Below are 17,729 nucleotides of genomic sequence, written 5' to 3'. Positions count from 1 at the left end.
TCCCCAGTCCTGTCAGAGTAAAGGGTTTGTTTGTGTGAGATTTATACCAATTCTAAATATAATGGAAAGATGAAAAAATGTGTTACCTCTCCAGGGTAAACAGCCGCGTTTAAAATATCAGCTAATTATCTGATGAAACTCATGAATATCCTAAAATACTTCCCTGCAAAGGATGTATATTTTGGAGGTGCAGCACTCAAAAAGAAAACTTACAAGTCACTTGGTTCTGTCAGAGCTTGCCTTTTCAAGTCTTTCAATATTTTACTAACAAAAGGATTTGAGGACATGGAGGCAAATGACCTCTAGGTATTCTAGATAGCCAATGTAACATTATGCTCCATTATTTGTGTAGATGCTTATTTTCTATAAATAGCCAACATACAAAAATATCAGACCAACCTGCTCCTTTGACAGCACACATCAGTAGATGACATCCCAACTGAAATGTCCCAATGCTCTTCTGCTGCTCTCCCTGCAGGCTAAACTGTATCTCAGTGTGTCTCCAAAAAGAGGCAAGACAGACACTCACAATGTACCAGTCTTATTCTAATTATTATCTGTAAACACAAGTCTGAGAGATTAGGAGCTTTACCTTTCTAGGCTTTATCAGTAAGAGGACCCAAAATGCTTAAAAAAAAATTATCATCATCTGCTCTCCACACATTATATACACACTCCCCCTTGTGGCTCATGAGCTTATATACAGTGAAAGATCAACAGTAAGGTGTTGCATGGAGTTAAATAAAAATATTTTCATGTCCCTGACAGCTTTTGCTATTAGTCCATCTTCAAAACTATGAAAACTAAAAAACAGCCCCCGTTTTTCCCCCCTCTTTCTTTGAAAAGTAAATGCACATCACCATGTACCCATATTTGCTTTCTCTGACATTTTGACTTGGGTGTATTATCAAAAGGCCAGGTTGGATGGGGCCTTAAAAAACCTGGTCTAATGAAAAGTGCCCCTGCACAAGGCAGGGGAGTGTAACTAGGTATCTTTGAGGTCCCTGCCAACCCAAACCATTCTGTGGGAAGTGTCAGCATTTGAGAGCCACTGGGATTAGTATTTTGGAGAAAACAGGCCATTGTTTAAATCCAAGTTTCACAAGATCACCAAAGATAAAATAATACCCTGTTTTTTTTACCACAGGACTTCTATGCCATATTTTAGATTCAGACCTTTCCAGCTTATGTTTCTCATTTGTAAATAAGACCTGACAGTAGTTACTGATCCTCTAACAAAGGTATTGCTAAGACCAACTAAGCAGCTACTGCCACTAGTATTACTATTGGTGCAATTTCTAAGGAAATTTGAGCGAAGTAATTTTATAGTCAACTCAAAAATCAGTGCATGTAGTAGGTTTTGAGGACTCTAGACCAGACATTACTTGAGAGTTAATGAGTAATAACAGAAATAGAATACAAACATTAACTGGGTCAAACCCGTGGTAGGATAACATGTAAGATTAACCATTAACATGTGGAGAGAGGATGCTTGCTGCTCTAAGAATTATCAGCATTTTATATTTACTAAAGCACCCTCAGCATTACAGAAGATGCTCCCATAAGCAAAACACCCTAAACTCCATTTCAGCATCAGGAAAGGGGAAGGCACTCCTAAAAGACTTCATAATGAAGGCCAGAATAATCAGAAAACCACTATCCACTTGACTCAATTTACATAAGGATTATCATTCACAAAGAAAAAAATATTCCTCCTCACAGTACACTAACTCCCCTCACCCCTAACCCACAAAACCCCAAACCCTCAACCAACCAAAAGAACCCACAAACCCAACCAACTACAGAAAAACTCAGTTAACCAGGCCAGTCAGGGCCTGGGGGCTGGGAAAGAGCAAATAGCTCCTAACAGGAACAGGCTAAGGAAATATTCTAGGGAAGCATGAACTAGGACAGTAGACTGAAAGTGCATTGCCTTACAGAGCTGTAGAATCATACTTCATGCATAATTTATTGCAAACACCAGCTTACACTTTATTCATCACTTTGCAGCCAATACACTACAGAGCTGCTGACTCAACCTTATTTTGAGAGACCAGCCTGTTGGTCAAATGAAATTCAACATGAGAAAATACTGAAACTTGTGTGTTACATTCCACCACCAATTATGAATAACTGCATTATATCAAGTAAGATAAATTTTCTTTAACTCCAAATGAGCAAGGCAAGATTCTTACCATCATTTCAGGGAAATTAAATATTTGAGAACTGCTGAATTTCACCAATATATGTAACTCCTTCAGTATTTTTTTATTTTTTTCCTGGGCTGATGAAAACTTTTAGGAACAATTATCAAACATATTTAAAGAAATTGTTGACCCTTTTAAGTAGAGAAAAGGCAGACATTGTAAGAAATAAGCTAGTATAAGGCTGAAAAAAAAATTCTACTACTGGAAATTTTACTCTCACCAGAACAGGACTAAAAGACAAGATGCTTTGTCCAACTTATTGCAACAGCAGAAACTTATCCCACTGGAAAATCAAATATAGGTTATGAATAGAAGACAGAGGGATGAAACCAACCAAAAAACCCCACCAACAAAAACCCCTCTACATGCAAAATATCACGATTTAGGAAAACTTTTCCCACAATAACAATTAAAAGATCATTTGACTAATCTAGTTGGGGAGGTGGAGCAGATTGTTTTGGGATCATAAGGAATCTCTTTTGTTGGAAGTTTTGGAGAAATCAGAACGTTTTTTCTAACAATCTCGGGGACACCCTGACAAAAGAAAGTTCTCAAGTTCCCTCTCAAGGACCTACTTCTATAACTTAATGACAGGGAGGAGGGGAAAAATCTCCACCCCCTTCTGTGCCTCTTGAGAAAAAGCAACCAACTTCCAACAGTTAGGCTCCTATGAGAATTACAAAAAAATTATTATGAAACGTGATTTGAATAACCGTGACTCGATTAAAAATATCAAGTCAAGCGTTTCTTTTCCAGCAGAGGGCAGTGCACAACCAGCAACCATCCATCGAGAATCGAACCGAAGGTTTCATTGAGACCGAAAATTATGTGCATTTAATATTAGATAGGCTCTAACAAAAAATGTCTCAATTTCACAGCTTACATACAAGAGGCAACTGCTGTGGAATGATGTTTGTGAAGCTTCTGTTGCTGCTAAGCAGAGAAACATAAGAGGAAATGTCTCTGTCTCTAGCCTTACTGACATCACTGATGATCTTTGAGTTGGATGAGAAATCCGTAGTGACAGAGATGTGTAAAGTCCAAGCTGGCCACACGGGCATACTGCTTCTCTCCTCAGAAAAGCACATTACATCTGATAACTGCACCTTCTGTGATACTGTTATTCTTGCTGCAGTTGCAAAATGCGTGGAAAAGAAGTCCTTAAACCACCCTACAGATTCAAAGAGAACTTCCTGATCATGTGGTGCCTTAGTGTCAGGCATTCCTCCCAGCTCTGCTACTTAATGCTGTCAGACAACGCAGAAACCCAACAACCTTTCTGCTCACAAGCCCCAGCTCGCATCTCAACAGGCAAGTCTCTGCAGGAGTGTGATACACAGCATGAACCATGAACTGGAATACACTGGACTTGGCAAATTTTCCAGTGAGGTGGGGATTTCTCTAATATATTTCCATGTCTAAAAAAGGCAGCTCACAAGGAAATTTCATTGTCATCAGGAAAAATTGTTTTCCAAACTTGTCACACTGACACAGATTTTTTTCTAAATTCTCCTAAACTTACATACATACATATAAACTTTGCTATTGATCACACTCTTACCATAATATCTTCAGCCAGTAGAATGGTGAGAGTCAAAACACCCACACCTATATACTGGATTGGCAACCACAACATTACGAATCTGTGCAATTAACTATACAAACTGCATCAATAAATCTCATAACCTGAACTAAGTTCCCTGAAGTTGAATTAAACCCACAAAATATTGTCCTATCTTGCGAAGCTATAGATAATGATCAACACTCTGGAATGTCATCAGAATTTTATTTTCAGTCGCACCAACCAAGTCCATGATGAATGACAGTAATTTCTACGACACTTTGCTTTCTAACAAAATCAAAGAAGAGTAAAAATAGGGAGAAAAATTAACAGTGTGGGGCTGAGACAAACAAGAATCCTTCAGTAGAACTTCACAAGAAACTCTTTTTGTGCAGCTGTAACTTCCTTAAACAAGAAACAGTTTTTTCAAGTCTGAATCTAAATATAAACTTCCCTCATGACCATGCTGAGTGACAGTCATAAATTTTGAAATCTTTCCACTATTGGAATAAAATACAACTCCAAAATTTCAGGCCACAGTAATATTTATTAAGTCACTGCTGATATGTATTTTTATAATTATTAAGCACTATTTCCACAGGAAATGCTTGAAATGTTTACCTGAAAGGAGAAAACTTTTTTTTCTTTTCACCCTGATATAGATTCAATGATTACAGCACGGATTTCTATAAAAAAATCCTAAAGTATTTATAGTGAATAGGAATGGGACTAAAAGCTATCTTTAGTTCACATGAATTTGATCAAAATGACTCACAAAAAGTTCTCTGACACACTCTAATCTGCCAGCACTTGATTGTTTCTCCCTTGCTGCAGGAATCTATTCTGTGGATGGGCAGACTAAGGGTGTGGGAAGAACCTGCAGAGGCTACCAATGGATCTATTATTTGGTTCATAAAACTTGTAAAAATCTCACAGAATGTACAACGTGCTATTGTGTCCCTCAATCGCTTTCATGACTTGGGTAGCAGCCTGACTCAAAGCAGTCTGGCCTGTTTTCACTTCTACCATAAAAGGTTTTTTTTGAAAGAGCCATTTAACTGTGACCATGGTTTCAGCAGCACTGTGAATACAAAGGAAGAGTTGAAGCCATATGGACACTTCAGTATACTCAGGCTTCCAACAAATCAGTACATTTTTTTCTCCCTTACAACTTGCTTTTGTATAATTAGCTCTTTATATACTGATTGAACTAATGCATCAATATTCAAGATGTAGTGAACTACAACTTGTGAGCAATTTAAATAATTAGAAACCACAGTTCATCTATACAGAACATTCTCTCAAAAAAATTCTATAATCAGTATTTTCTGCCTTGTATCTTGAACAGAATAAAACAGCAGAAAACACCAATTTATTTTGCATTTCCTCTATTCAGAGTATTTCTGAATACAAGGATTTATTTATATTACTTTAAGTCATCATATTTCAGCAAGCAAAGGTTTGTTAAAAAGCAAAGTGCTACACTCAGCTTCAAAGTTTACCATCAGTCTATGTGCTTGTAGTTACTATAGCCACAAGAGACATGATGATGTTCTTCTCACTGTTAGCCAGCACACAACTAAAACCAGCACAATGAACCAGCACACTTCTCTGTGCCCAGGTCTTTTTGTAAAACTGCTTTTTAAACCTATCTTGTCTTAAAGGAGAGTAGGTATGACTGTGCAGCCTGATAAAGTGCATCAGTTATGAGAATAGCATCTATTTGAATCCATCAAAATAGCTACCTCCAACCAGCGTGTCAGGGACAACAGGACTGGGGCTGCTCCCTGGGGGACAGCAAGCCGAGAGCACAGGGTGGGCGATGTGCTCACAACAAGGCACAGTCCCACAGCACCCAGACCCAACCAAGGTGAGCAGGATGATGAGACCAACAGGTCCTATCACATTCCAGAGAGCCTCAGACAAGAGAGGTAACAGGCCAGGTATAAAGTCTGTCCTGGGCTTCCCACACAGCACTTGGAAGCAGGACCAGGGGCAGAAACACCCTCTGAACAACTGAGGCAGGGTCTGAAGGTGCAGCCTGATGCAGCCCTCACCCAGGGGGTGCGGGTGACGTGCGGCTGGCCAGGACATCTGAGAACAATTGGTTCCTTCCTGGCCCTGACACAGTACAAATTGCTTGGGCTGTTAACTCCTGGGTAGAACTGCCAGCAGCCAAACTGCCCTAACACAACTTAAATTTGTGCCACGTATTACTTCAAGATAACACAATTCTTTCAAGGCAAATTAATCCAAAGTCTCTCTTCTCTTTACAGCCTGAATAGCAATATGAGAGAAACAAGAATCAGTATCAAGACTTTTTACAATTAAAATGTACAATTAGCTCCAGTGTGAGTCTTATGTGTGAGTGATACCTCACACATGATTCATAATCAAGTTTATATGTGTTTTCAGTCAGTAAATCAACACTTCTCTGTTGAGAGACAATATTAACTATATTTTCCTGTGCACTAGAAATATAAAAGTACTACTCAGAACTTGCATATCCTGAATCAGCAAAATATGATTCCCAAAAGTGCTCTTGTTGTTTTTTCCCCTCTTCTCTTACTATCTCTTTTTCATTTTAAGGTATTTTTTAATCACTTAAGCAACATCTGTCAAAGCCTTCCTGCTAGCTCAAACTACGTACCCGTTATATACCAAAGAGACTTGTTGTCCTGGGGTGACTTTATGATACTGGTATCCCCAATCGTCTGGTTTATGTTATATATTAAGTTCTGCACCTTTAAGACTGGCTTTGGGAGCAAGAGAGGGGGAAGAAGAAGCGCGCAGTTTGTGTTAAGGAAAAACATCACTCCCACACATCCCGCTCCTGGACTGTGGTGTCTGCAGCACGGACAGACAGCGGGACAGAGCTTCTCTCTGGCTTTTAGTTAGTTTTAGCTAGCTGAGGCAGAGGAGTTCCCTGGACCTTTGTTTGGTTTTTTTTCCCAATTTTCTTGGATCTGTGCAAGCCTGCTCTGGACTGAACACCCAGCCAAACCCCGGGAGCTCACGCCTGTGGCCCACCGGGGCCTGGGCCTCGGCACTTTCCAGCGCCGGAGGGACTGATAAGAACCTGAGCAAGCCGAGCTACACCACATGAAAAGGACTTTTCTTCCTAGACTTGCCATCCCATCGAACAGCAAGAGGTTTTATTATTTAATATTACTCAATTTCTGTTAAATAAACAGCTTTTTCCACTTCTCTCTAAGGAATTTTTTTTCTTTTCCCGGACCAGTTAGTGGGGAGGGGCATTTCCCTGGGGAAATCCCCATTTGGAGTTTTCCTTCCTAATTTGCCCTAAACTAAGACACTTGTGCAAATGGCAATGGTGGTATTAAACATGCTGCAGAAATCTATTTTTTCAGCTTGAGAAAGTTAGTGTTTGGCAGTTTATACCTGCCACCATAATGTATTTGAGGATCTGGAAAATTTATCAACATTAATATAAAAAGTTACAGAAGACAATGAACACATACTTGCTCAAACTGAAGCCAACAAAGGGAGTCCAAGATCCTGTTGGTATGAATTCACTCACAACTTTTACAGTTAGAGTTAACTGATAAACAAAATACTGGTGAGAGACCTCTTTTATTTATGACTGATTGATTTCTGTGCAAGAACACATTTCTGGAATCAGTTTTATTAGCAATGCAGACTTTGACACACAAAAAATGTTTTGGGGAGTTATATTAATTAGAAAGCAATTTCTTCATATTTTTCAAAGTTGTAGTTTGAGATGTCTTGTCTAGAATGCCTGCTTTAACACCACTGAACTAGGATCCAAACTTGCAATTCACTAAAGGTAGGGATATAGACAGGAAAAACTGGAAAAGGAAGGGGAAGAGAAGGGACTGGTAACCCTTGTACTCTCCCTCATATGTTTCTTTTCCCCAGGCTTTCCTCCTCAACATCAAAGTTTTAATAACTAAGCTTAGCACCACTGCTACTGACAAGAGTCCAAGACAAGCTTCTACTAGAAAAGTTGAAAAAACCAGAAACCACATTTATAATTCAGAACTTGTTGCAACAAGACAAGACACACATATTGATGAATTGGCACATGATACCTCTGCCTTCTACTTAGTCACATTATTAAAACTCTAACAGCATACTCAGTACAGCACAGTGAGAGATACACAGTAAATTAAATACAGCAATTAACATGCCCACCACTTTGTTGCCTCTGGCATCCCCTCTTCCACAGTGCTCTTGAGAAGGATTTTGACCTTCTCTACCATATCCCAACTTCAGGCTGGGATTGAGGCCAGGGATCTCACAACACTGAACTACCTGTTCGGAGCAGAAATCCAGCAGCTGCTCTGAGAGTCTCCTCTGGCAGCCACTTTTCCAGCCATGTTTTGGACCAGAAGTTAATTTTTACCTGTAATTTTAGTAAGTATATGCTAGAACTGTAAACCTAATTTTGACATTTTTATTATATTTTCAGATGTGTTTCTTTACTTCCCCAGAAATCTATAAGCAAAAAATACAGCTTCTTTTAATCTGCTAACCAAAGCAAGAATTTAAGCAGTCACCACGTAACTGTAAAGAAGCCCCATATAAAAATGCAACCTACACCCAAAGTACAATGTCCACAAGTATTTCACTGAAGCTTTAAGAAACAATCTGATACGTAAGTTTAGTTGTACTAAAAGATAGACAGTTGCATTATTTACCTACAAATGACTGGAAATGCTCTGTCAGTGCTGGGTATAAACCAAATAAAATATTCTGAGGGTAAGAAACAGTACCTTACCTTAACGTATTCCAACGCAGGATCCAGAATATTCTGATCTCTGTAAGAAAATGGTACCAGACGAGAAGGACAGGTGGAAAAAAACAAATAAAAAAATGGTAAGTCCAAATATAACCTCATACTGAAGAGATGTGTTCATAGGAGCAATATGCTACTAGGTCACACTATAATTCTTGTTAAAAGTTGTGTGTTTGAGATAGATAGCCTATGCTATCTTATTTTAACAAATGTATAAACCACTGATTTCCTCTAGGACAGGTAGTAGAGCCAATAGTACTTAATTTAAGAAATAAAGTTGATGATACCATTTCAAGCAAATAAAAAAATCTTGACATTTCAACAGGTAGCTGAAATAATTACTTGCCACCTAAAATATTTGAAATAAATTTAAAAGAGAGCTCTCCCAATGGCTTTTGAATTTATTTCTTCACTTTTATATTTTCCCATTTAAGCTACTGCCTCTGATATCACTGGGAGAGCACTGCTTACAGGAAATAGAAAGTGCTACATTCACTTTATATATATACACAGAAGTTCTCAAAATAATCGTAATTTCAGCATCACAATTATTTGAACACCAGATAATCAAGTCATTGCCCTAATCTAAAAATAAAAATCTCATCATAGGTTTTCTAGGCAGACAGATGGCAAAGGGCACGGAAGCCTGAAGAGCCTTGCACTGTTACAACTCTTTCCATAAAATATATGTTTATTTTTATTTCAAAGCATTTTGTATATTTGTTTTTATTTGAGAACTATCAGGTTAACAGAGTTTGCAGTACATTATTGGATGTTTTCTACAGAACCTGGGATGACACACATGGTACTGCCCTCAACTATAAACATGTAACAGCACAATGAAAACCATGCAAACTTAAGAGAGGAAGCTGGCACTTGTTACAGCAATCAAGTTTGCCACATGGACAATAGATCTCTATAAATTTAGAAACAGGATCCTTTTTGGTGGAAGCGGTTGCAAAGATGTAACACTAGAAACCTAATAAGCAGCTTCAGAAATGCAGAATTTGGGTTACACTGGAATCAATCAATCCAGAAAACAGTCTCTGGATTCCCTGTGTTGTTTTGAATGTACCTGCATATCACCTGAAACTATGTTATTATTTTATACTCAATTTTTAATCCAGAATATACTCATGTTTTAATCCAGAATATCAGAATACTGAGCCTTCCCCATAGAACAATGATGCTCAACTGTTCAGGCTGTATCACGTGTTGCTGTTTCACATTATCTCAGTATTTATCAAGGGCCAAATTACATTCTCAACTGATGTTTAAAAGAATAAAAATCTGGAAAATTCAATGGAAATAGAATTTGGACCATTTGAAACTTTCTCCTATGCAATATACAAAGAAGGGTCAGTTTGATAATTGTATGAACATAAAGCATGTACAAGCATAGCAGAGAACACAGGGGTGAAGCACATAGGAAAAAAGAAAACAAAGCTTCTAAATAGATGTTTTTCTTCTCAACACTTTGCAATTTGACTGGGAAAAAAAAATCCCATTTTTAATCAGTTCAGCAAAGTCATTAAGCATGCCTGAATTCTTCTCACATTCAAATGATCTGTGGGAAGTTGTTCCAGTACCAAATGCTCCTAAAAAACTTTGCAGTTTAGTTTTTCATTTGCCTGTGGAATCTCTCAGGACAAAGGGTCTACCAGCACTGCATATGCAACACACTGTGAAAGAACAAACCTGCTTACTCTGTCAGCGAGCATGTCTTGTTATGGTCTGCACATACAACCTGCACTCCTGCAGGCCAGCCTTCCTACAGACTCCACTGTTCCCACCTTCTGCTACAAGGCAAATGATCTTTAGGACAGATCAAGCCAAAGCAAAATGAAAGAGGTAGAAAAGCTTTAAGACAAAACAGTAAAGCAGGACCTTCAGAAGAGAGCAGAGAAGTGACCTGCATTCCTTTCAGAATCCACATGACAAAAGTGCTTTAAAAATGTTTGGATTTGAGAAATGGATGGTGTAACAAGTATCTTCACAAGTACTGTAGTATTTTATCTGGTAAATTGACCCACAACAAAATAGACAACATAATCCTGCAATTCACCCTGAGTCATATAGAAAGATGTTTATGTTGGAGCGCTATTCATCTCAGATACCCGTCTCCAAGCTCTCCCCATCTTCCCTTGTTATCTAAGCCTTCATATTCATGCAAATTTTTTGAAGTTATTTTCAAGGAATGGTAACTTTTATTGATGTGTAGTAACTAATAGTAAAGATTAACTACTGCATTTTCCTGTCATTTGATTCCACCACAATACTATCACATTACATGCAGAAAACCAAATTAAGCAGTTAGCCCAAATAACTAAAAGGCAACCTAATAAAACTAACTCCTCAATCTCGACTCTCTGTTAGCAATGGTGATGTTTCTTTAGGCCATGTGCTCCTGGTGAAGAAAATCTGTATTGTCATGAAGTTCAGAAAAATATGGTATGTTTTTTTCTTTCCATTTTCCCTCTCAAAGAATCTAAATAAAAAATGATGAATCCACATTCTCATTTACTATATTAGAAGATCAGTAGAAAAAATATTAATACTTTCAAATGACTAACAGATCAGATGAAAGATAGCAGCAAGTTCTGCCATCTCTCAGAATCAGTTTAACTGAAGGCCTGTTTCATTAATACTAAATTCTTATAATTCATCAGATTTTATTAACTTTCAAATAATGCTAATGTTTGTCTTGATAAAAAGCTTGACTTTACAGCTGTATTCATTTGCACCTGTTTACCTACAACATTAATGTATTAGAGTCTGCACGTAAGTCATCCAGTCCTGTGTAAACTGAGGCGCACAGGTTGGATTTTATTATGCATTTTGGTTTCCTGATAATCATATAAGACCTGCTTCCAGTCCAAAAAAAAGCATATTTAATACAGAATGATGTCCCTGGAACAAAGAAGTTTTCAGAAGACCTCGTGCTGAGCTAAGTATGCACTAAGACACACTGTATTGGCTTCATGTTCTTTCCATATCCATTCTGCCACAGGCAGGAATTTACAAGGGGGATGCAAGCAGACTCCCACAACTGTTTTGGGTACTGCAATTGCTGCCACACCTCTTGCTATCACCTCACTTTGTGACAAAATCCCTTTCCAGCATGTTTTTACTCACAGGAACAAAAAAGAAGAAAAAAAAGCACCTGACTTGTTACATGTAATTAAGCCATTCTCCTGTGTAGTGTAAATCCTTTGTTGCCTCCTCCACACGCTCAAGGTCTGTGTGGAAATTGTGGAAGCATAAACACTCCTCCAGTAATTTTTGACCACTAAAAGAGAGCATTACAACCTTAGCCATCATGATTCTGACGCTTTTCCTAGCCAGAAACACATTCTCTCTAGAGACTGACATCTGACAACCCCTCTTTCAACGTTGGCTGATCTTGCAGACATACAACCATTTAATCTCTCCCTAGCAGTCCTTGGAAATTATCTCAATTTCTTCTCAATCCAGTTTCAAGATTTTTATCAAGATTCTTATGTGCTTTTTTTTTTCATGTATGGGTTTCTTGCTGATATGGCCAAGAAAATACACAGAGCTTGCAAACAAGCATGGAGCTTCAGCAACCCCAGAAAAAGATGAAGGCAAGAAAACAAAAAATGTGAAGTTGTTCTTTTGCTTCCCTCTTCTCCCTATAGCAACATTTGTTGCAAGAATGAAGGGTTTGGTGTCATACTGGTTGGCACTGACTGTCTATGAGCAAGCAGCGATACATTTGACCACTATGAGAAACAACACAGCTTCTCAGGAAATAGGAATTATCATGGTATGAGGACCCCTTTGAACTATAACTAGAGCTGAATGATATGAGAAAAAGGGATGGAATACAGCTGTTATTGGATGCTAGTTCTCCACTTCCCAATACCTCTAAACAGTAGTCAAACATGCGGGGAGTGTTAAAAGATTTTTAAAAAAAAATGCCCTTTTGAAGTTGTCACCATGAACAGTCACTGGCTAAAATGAAGGGGAAAAAAAAAAATCACTATAAGCAACCTGAATCATACTTCTGGTATGACAAACTAAATACTGTCATACTGCCAGTTTCAAATCCTGCATGGATTTGAAGACAATGAGCAACCAAACATGAAAACTGGGTAAAGGAAACTTTAATATCCTGGTAACTAGTCACTTCAAAAATATTTGATAAAATTCTTACATACTCACAATCAATGCTGGAATTGAAAAGCCAAATCCTGGCATTCAATCCCAACATCCATTATTCAGTAACTCAGATATCATCTGTTTTTCAGACTCTGAGGTTTGTCCAGTAGTCCTCTATAGGACTGCTTCAATAAAAAATCTTTAAGGCAGAGATGCTGTAACCTTTAGCTGTTTGATTCTATGAAAACTTCCACCTTTCTAACTTTGTACATTACCTCCTCTCATCACTGGTGCTATAAAATTTGTGCAGACCTTTACACACTAAGCCATATGAAGCATCTGCATTTTCCAGGCCCTTAGCATCCTCACAGAACCATCAGCTACAATTATATATTAGTTGTGATAACTTTAACAAAATTTAAGTGCAGACACAACAGTATTATCAAGTTGCTCAAATCCTTGCTATCATTCAACTCTCATATAAACACTCCTTCAGTGGTGGAAACTGCTGAGTGGCCCTGAGTCAGCTGTGTGCTACTTCACACTTTTATAACTGTGCCTGTGGGAAAAATATTGGGACACATTGCCAGTACTTGATGTATGAAAATACATTTGTCTCTTTATTTTAAAGTGACTTTTCCTGGGGATGTTTTGAAAAGCATCTCCTTTCTACCCCATTGAAAGAGAAATCATGCGAACTATCTTCTCAGTAGTTCCAACACCAATGGCGCCAATGCCAAATCTGAGTAAAGACGACAGAGGCTCAAAGGGAGCCCGAGACCCTCAAAATGTACCAAGCTGTTGCATGGCTGCTGACAGAACTGCTGTAAAACAACCAGATGGGATCTCATACCTTCTTCAGTTTGTGTCTTTGAAATCTCTCCATCTCTGTAGATTTTTTAAATACACACTACTTAAGTATGAAGGTACAAGTTGGAGCATGCTGGACATGGCATGTTTTAGTATATGTAACACAGACTGATTTTATTTGTACTGTGAACTAGAGTAAAAGATCCACTGATTTTACCCCCCAGCAGCTTCTGCTTCACACACGCACTTCTGCTACATTCCTAAGGGCATTCCACCCTTCTGCCTACAGCTGCACAGCACCATGGACATGACTCATTCAAACACCAGTGGAAAGAAGTGCTAACTGCTATGACTAACTGTGTGATGACCTGCAGTGCACACAAGAACAGCAGGGACTCCAGTAATTAAAACTCAAGAAGAGATGCAATGTACTTTTCCTTGAATTAAATAAACTCTCAACTTCTATTTGTTCAGAATGCCCCAGCAGTGATAATGTTTCAGCAATTTACTTTTACCACTTCAACCTTCATGCCTCCAACTTGCTCCAGTTTACCTATTGCAGCAGAAAAACCAACACAATTTTTTCTATTTTTTCCAGAAGAATTTCTTTTTCTGCACCACACACAGTACCAATCTCCACAACTTGTTCAAAATCTCAGACCAGACACCTCCATTCTTTTTCCTCTATTTTCCTTAACATTTAGGCCTACCAAAGCCAAAACTGTCCCTCAAAGCCCGTCTTAAATCTTCTATCCCAAGACCTATTCTATCGAAGTAGTGGTTGGGCAGCAAGATTATTGCTTATCCAAAACAGGCACTGTTAGTACATTCCCTGTTTATATATGTCCTGTTGCCTGTTGACTTGTATCTTCAGCTGGCAACTCTTTACAGTGAGTGTTTTAGTTGCTGCACAGTTATCCTGAATCCAGTGCCACAGAATTCTAAGTGTTCAAAATCAATATAACCTTACAAAATAAATATGCATATTCAAAAAAACATATTGACAAATGTTCAGTAGAATGACAATCTCCATTAATTAATCTGAAATGCATTTAATTCTAGGTACAATTTACTCACAAAGTATGTTTTTCACCTGGCTAATAAGTCTTTCAGGAATGTATATTTGGACTGAAGCATAGGAATGGTAATACATGGCTTTAATACTGAAGATGACAGTGGAAGTACAGTCCTCCCTGTCTATTCCCTTAGGCCACTTTAAAAAGCTCATCACATCAGATGCCTCTCTGCACTGGATATCACAAGTAAGCACTAGGAATACACTCCCCTACCTAACATTTAACTACTATTTAGAGCATAAAAGGGACAGAAAGGAAAACAAATGCTCGCCTGTGAACAGGAGGCAGGATAAGGCAGCAATTTAGCATTGGTACAACTGAATAGAGGACATAACACTTATGAAAGAGACCAGAAAACAGCAGAGCCAGGGAAGGGGCTTTGAGTGTGATGGAAGGAGTAATTCAAGAAACTTCCCACTACACATACAGTGCCCTCTGCTCAAAGAAGAAAGAGTCAGAAAAAGCAGAACTTTTCAGGAAGTTTTTGAAAAATAACACTGACCAATTTTCCTAGGGGCTTTCAGGGATTTGGGCTCGAGTTTACCTAGCAAGTTCTACATTAACAACAAGGTCATGATCCCACATTTAATTTCAAACAATAATACAACTGTGTTCATCCCATAAGTAACTTCAGTTCCTCTGCTCAGAAGCTGAAGGACTGTGGTTAATTCATCTCTAATTCTGGAGACATGGTCTCTCTTCTTGAGACATTTTGTCCTGTTTTCCTCATTTCCCTCTCTGAAGATTCCACATGGGAAGATTTCCAAAATCCCCATAAAAATCAAGAACTGAAGCATTGGTTCTGCAGGTCTATGTCCACCAAGCAAAGAAAGAGGATGTGAGCATCAAATGGGAACAAAGGGGTGAAGCAGAACTTCACAACAGAAGAATCTGAACCCAACAATGGACAGAGGGGCTAAAAAGAAAAGGTAGACTAGGCAAAACAAAAAACCCCGAGAGTTAAAGGATAAGAGGATTTGATACTGAACATAAGCAGATAACATTGGCTATTCTCTGCTTATCCAACACAGCATTCCTTCTACCACAAACAACTACCAGCTTTAGTGGGTAGCTCTGCTTCACCTCTGAGACAGCAGAGGTGTGCAGGTACACAAGTGAACAGGATACATCAAGAGAAAGAGTGGGAAAATCTGTGACAAAAAACATGAAGTGTTGGCAACATCCAAGCAATTCTTCCATTTGAAAAACCTGTGCATGGAAGAAGTCAATGAGATATTCACTAACCCCAGATTCAACACACTTGTGTTACTCTTAATTAAGAAATACAACCACATGAACAGTTTGGTTCAGGTTTTTTAAAAACAAAACTCATACTAAGAAGTAGTTTCAGACATTACACCAAAACCATAACTATTTTCACTTTCAAAATTTTATGCATTTATAAAACTTTCTCCCCACTTAATCCTAAAATTTAAAAGGCAACCATGGTATTGGTCTTCTTCCTGGTAATCTTGCAAATATTTCCATACTTGAAGAACTACACTGCATTTTATAAACCAAAAAAAAACCCAGTATTACTCACTTGACTCCCCACTGGAAACATATAAAATACTTATTTTACTTGATATATTAAAATCTTGATTAAAAATTATTTTTAATTTTTGAAGTGCACTTAATCATTAATATACACAGTATTAATATAAAAAAGTAGCAGAAATTAAAATTATCCAACAAATCATGTTTCAAAAATCACTAGTCAGAAAAAAATAAATGCTGTCTAAATACCTGATCCACCCCATTCTCCAAATCCAAAGAAGAGCAGAATTTGCAGCATCTGGAGAAGCAAAACAGGCTGCAAATTCTTACAGGGATAAAGAAAATCCCTGAATAGTGTTCTCCTCACCAAGTACAGCCTTGCCAACTCTTTTCCTTCGTAATTCAATTGTCAATTCAAGGACCTCAGCAGGTCTGATCTATTGTGGTAATACCACTAATAGAACAGGAAAAGTTTTGGGAACCCAGAATTCAGTCATTAATAGCTGTATACTTCAAGACTAACACCTTGCCAACTTCCAAACGTTCTGCCCTGCAAGGACAAGGGCAAGCACTGAAGTGAACAGTGAGCTTGCTCAGCTGATGGAGTTACTCTGTAAATGTCAGTGGTATTAGTCAAGGTTAAAATTGAACATGTTTTTATTTTTTCCTGGACAGTTATATGAGACAAGTATGTGAGGATCATCCAGCCAAACATGCAGAGCCTTGAAGATCAGAAATTCAGAAGAGAACATCCTAAACAAGCAGATAAACTAATCTACTCTACTCTCTGCTACAGCAGTACAAAGTCCAGTGCTAGATGAGAGCTCTTCATCTGAAACAGCTGACATAGAAAAACAAGAGGAAAAATAAGTCTGCTGACCAGTACTCGAAACAAGAGACTGAAGTCTGAGTATGTAGTCACACACACCATACTTTCAGAACTACAGAAAATAAGTGTATTCTTTGCTCCTCTATGTAGATAATTAGGGCCAGTCTATAAAATACACTTTAGTTTACAGGCTATCAAAAGATCACATTTTGACCTTTTGCAATAAGGTTCAATGAGCCCTTGAAGACATTAAGAGTTAACTGGTCTGCCCATTTCCTTAATGAAAGAATCAAGCAATTAAAAATATTTTCTTCCATGGCTCCCCACACCTTCCAGATTGAATTTTTCTAACTTGCTTGAAACCATGTCAAAAAACTACTGTATATGGACAGTTCACACCTGAGACCTTGGCAGTGTAAAAAAAAAGCTGCTATGCCTTGTCTACCTACAAAAATGTATTGTTTGTAGCCACACCAATGAAAAAAGTAGTGTTTTAAGTATCATCACAATCAGGACTTACAGCATAGCCAGGAATTTACTGGGCTTGAGAATAAAAAATTAAAACAGAAGCAAAGAAGAAAAGATTAAAATTTTAGTTCTGTAGTTACTACTCTACATTTCAAATTCATACACAGTTAAAACTAAAGCTTCAAAAACAGAGAAAAAAGAAAATCAAATTCTGACCAGCTGGTAGGTCAGAACCTCTCATGAATAGTGATAAAACAAAGCACCCAGCATACATTATTTAGAGAAATGCACAAAGTATTTTGATTCCAAGCCAATTTGAACAATACAACTCTACTGTTTATCAGTGACTCAATTTTTCAAATGTCTTTATAGAGTAAGA

The 17,729-nt window shown here is 38.0% G+C and overlaps 1 protein-coding gene across 7 annotated transcripts in view; it reads right to left on the bottom strand.

The window, feature by feature from the left end:
• BCAR3 (BCAR3 adaptor protein, NSP family member) overlaps window positions 1-17,729 on the bottom strand; it is a 69,291-nt gene that overhangs the window by 27,552 nt on the left and 24,010 nt on the right. For all 7 annotated transcript variants that reach the window (XM_088060266.1, XM_014250678.2, XM_014250679.2 and 4 more), the window contains one exon: window positions 8,531-8,570. In XM_088060266.1, coding sequence (XP_087916392.1) covers window positions 8,531-8,570 — 40 coding nt within the window. The remainder of the gene's footprint in view (window positions 1-8,530; window positions 8,571-17,729) is intronic.

Source organism: Pseudopodoces humilis, chromosome 10, assembly GCF_049639895.1.
Source record: "Pseudopodoces humilis isolate 2021_Gansu_Grassland_sample_001 chromosome 10, ASM4963989v1, whole genome shotgun sequence".
Taxonomy (NCBI): Eukaryota; Metazoa; Chordata; class Aves; order Passeriformes; family Paridae; genus Pseudopodoces; species Pseudopodoces humilis.
Note: the sequence above shows the minus strand (reverse complement) of the source record. Positions and strands in the feature narration are given on the sequence as shown.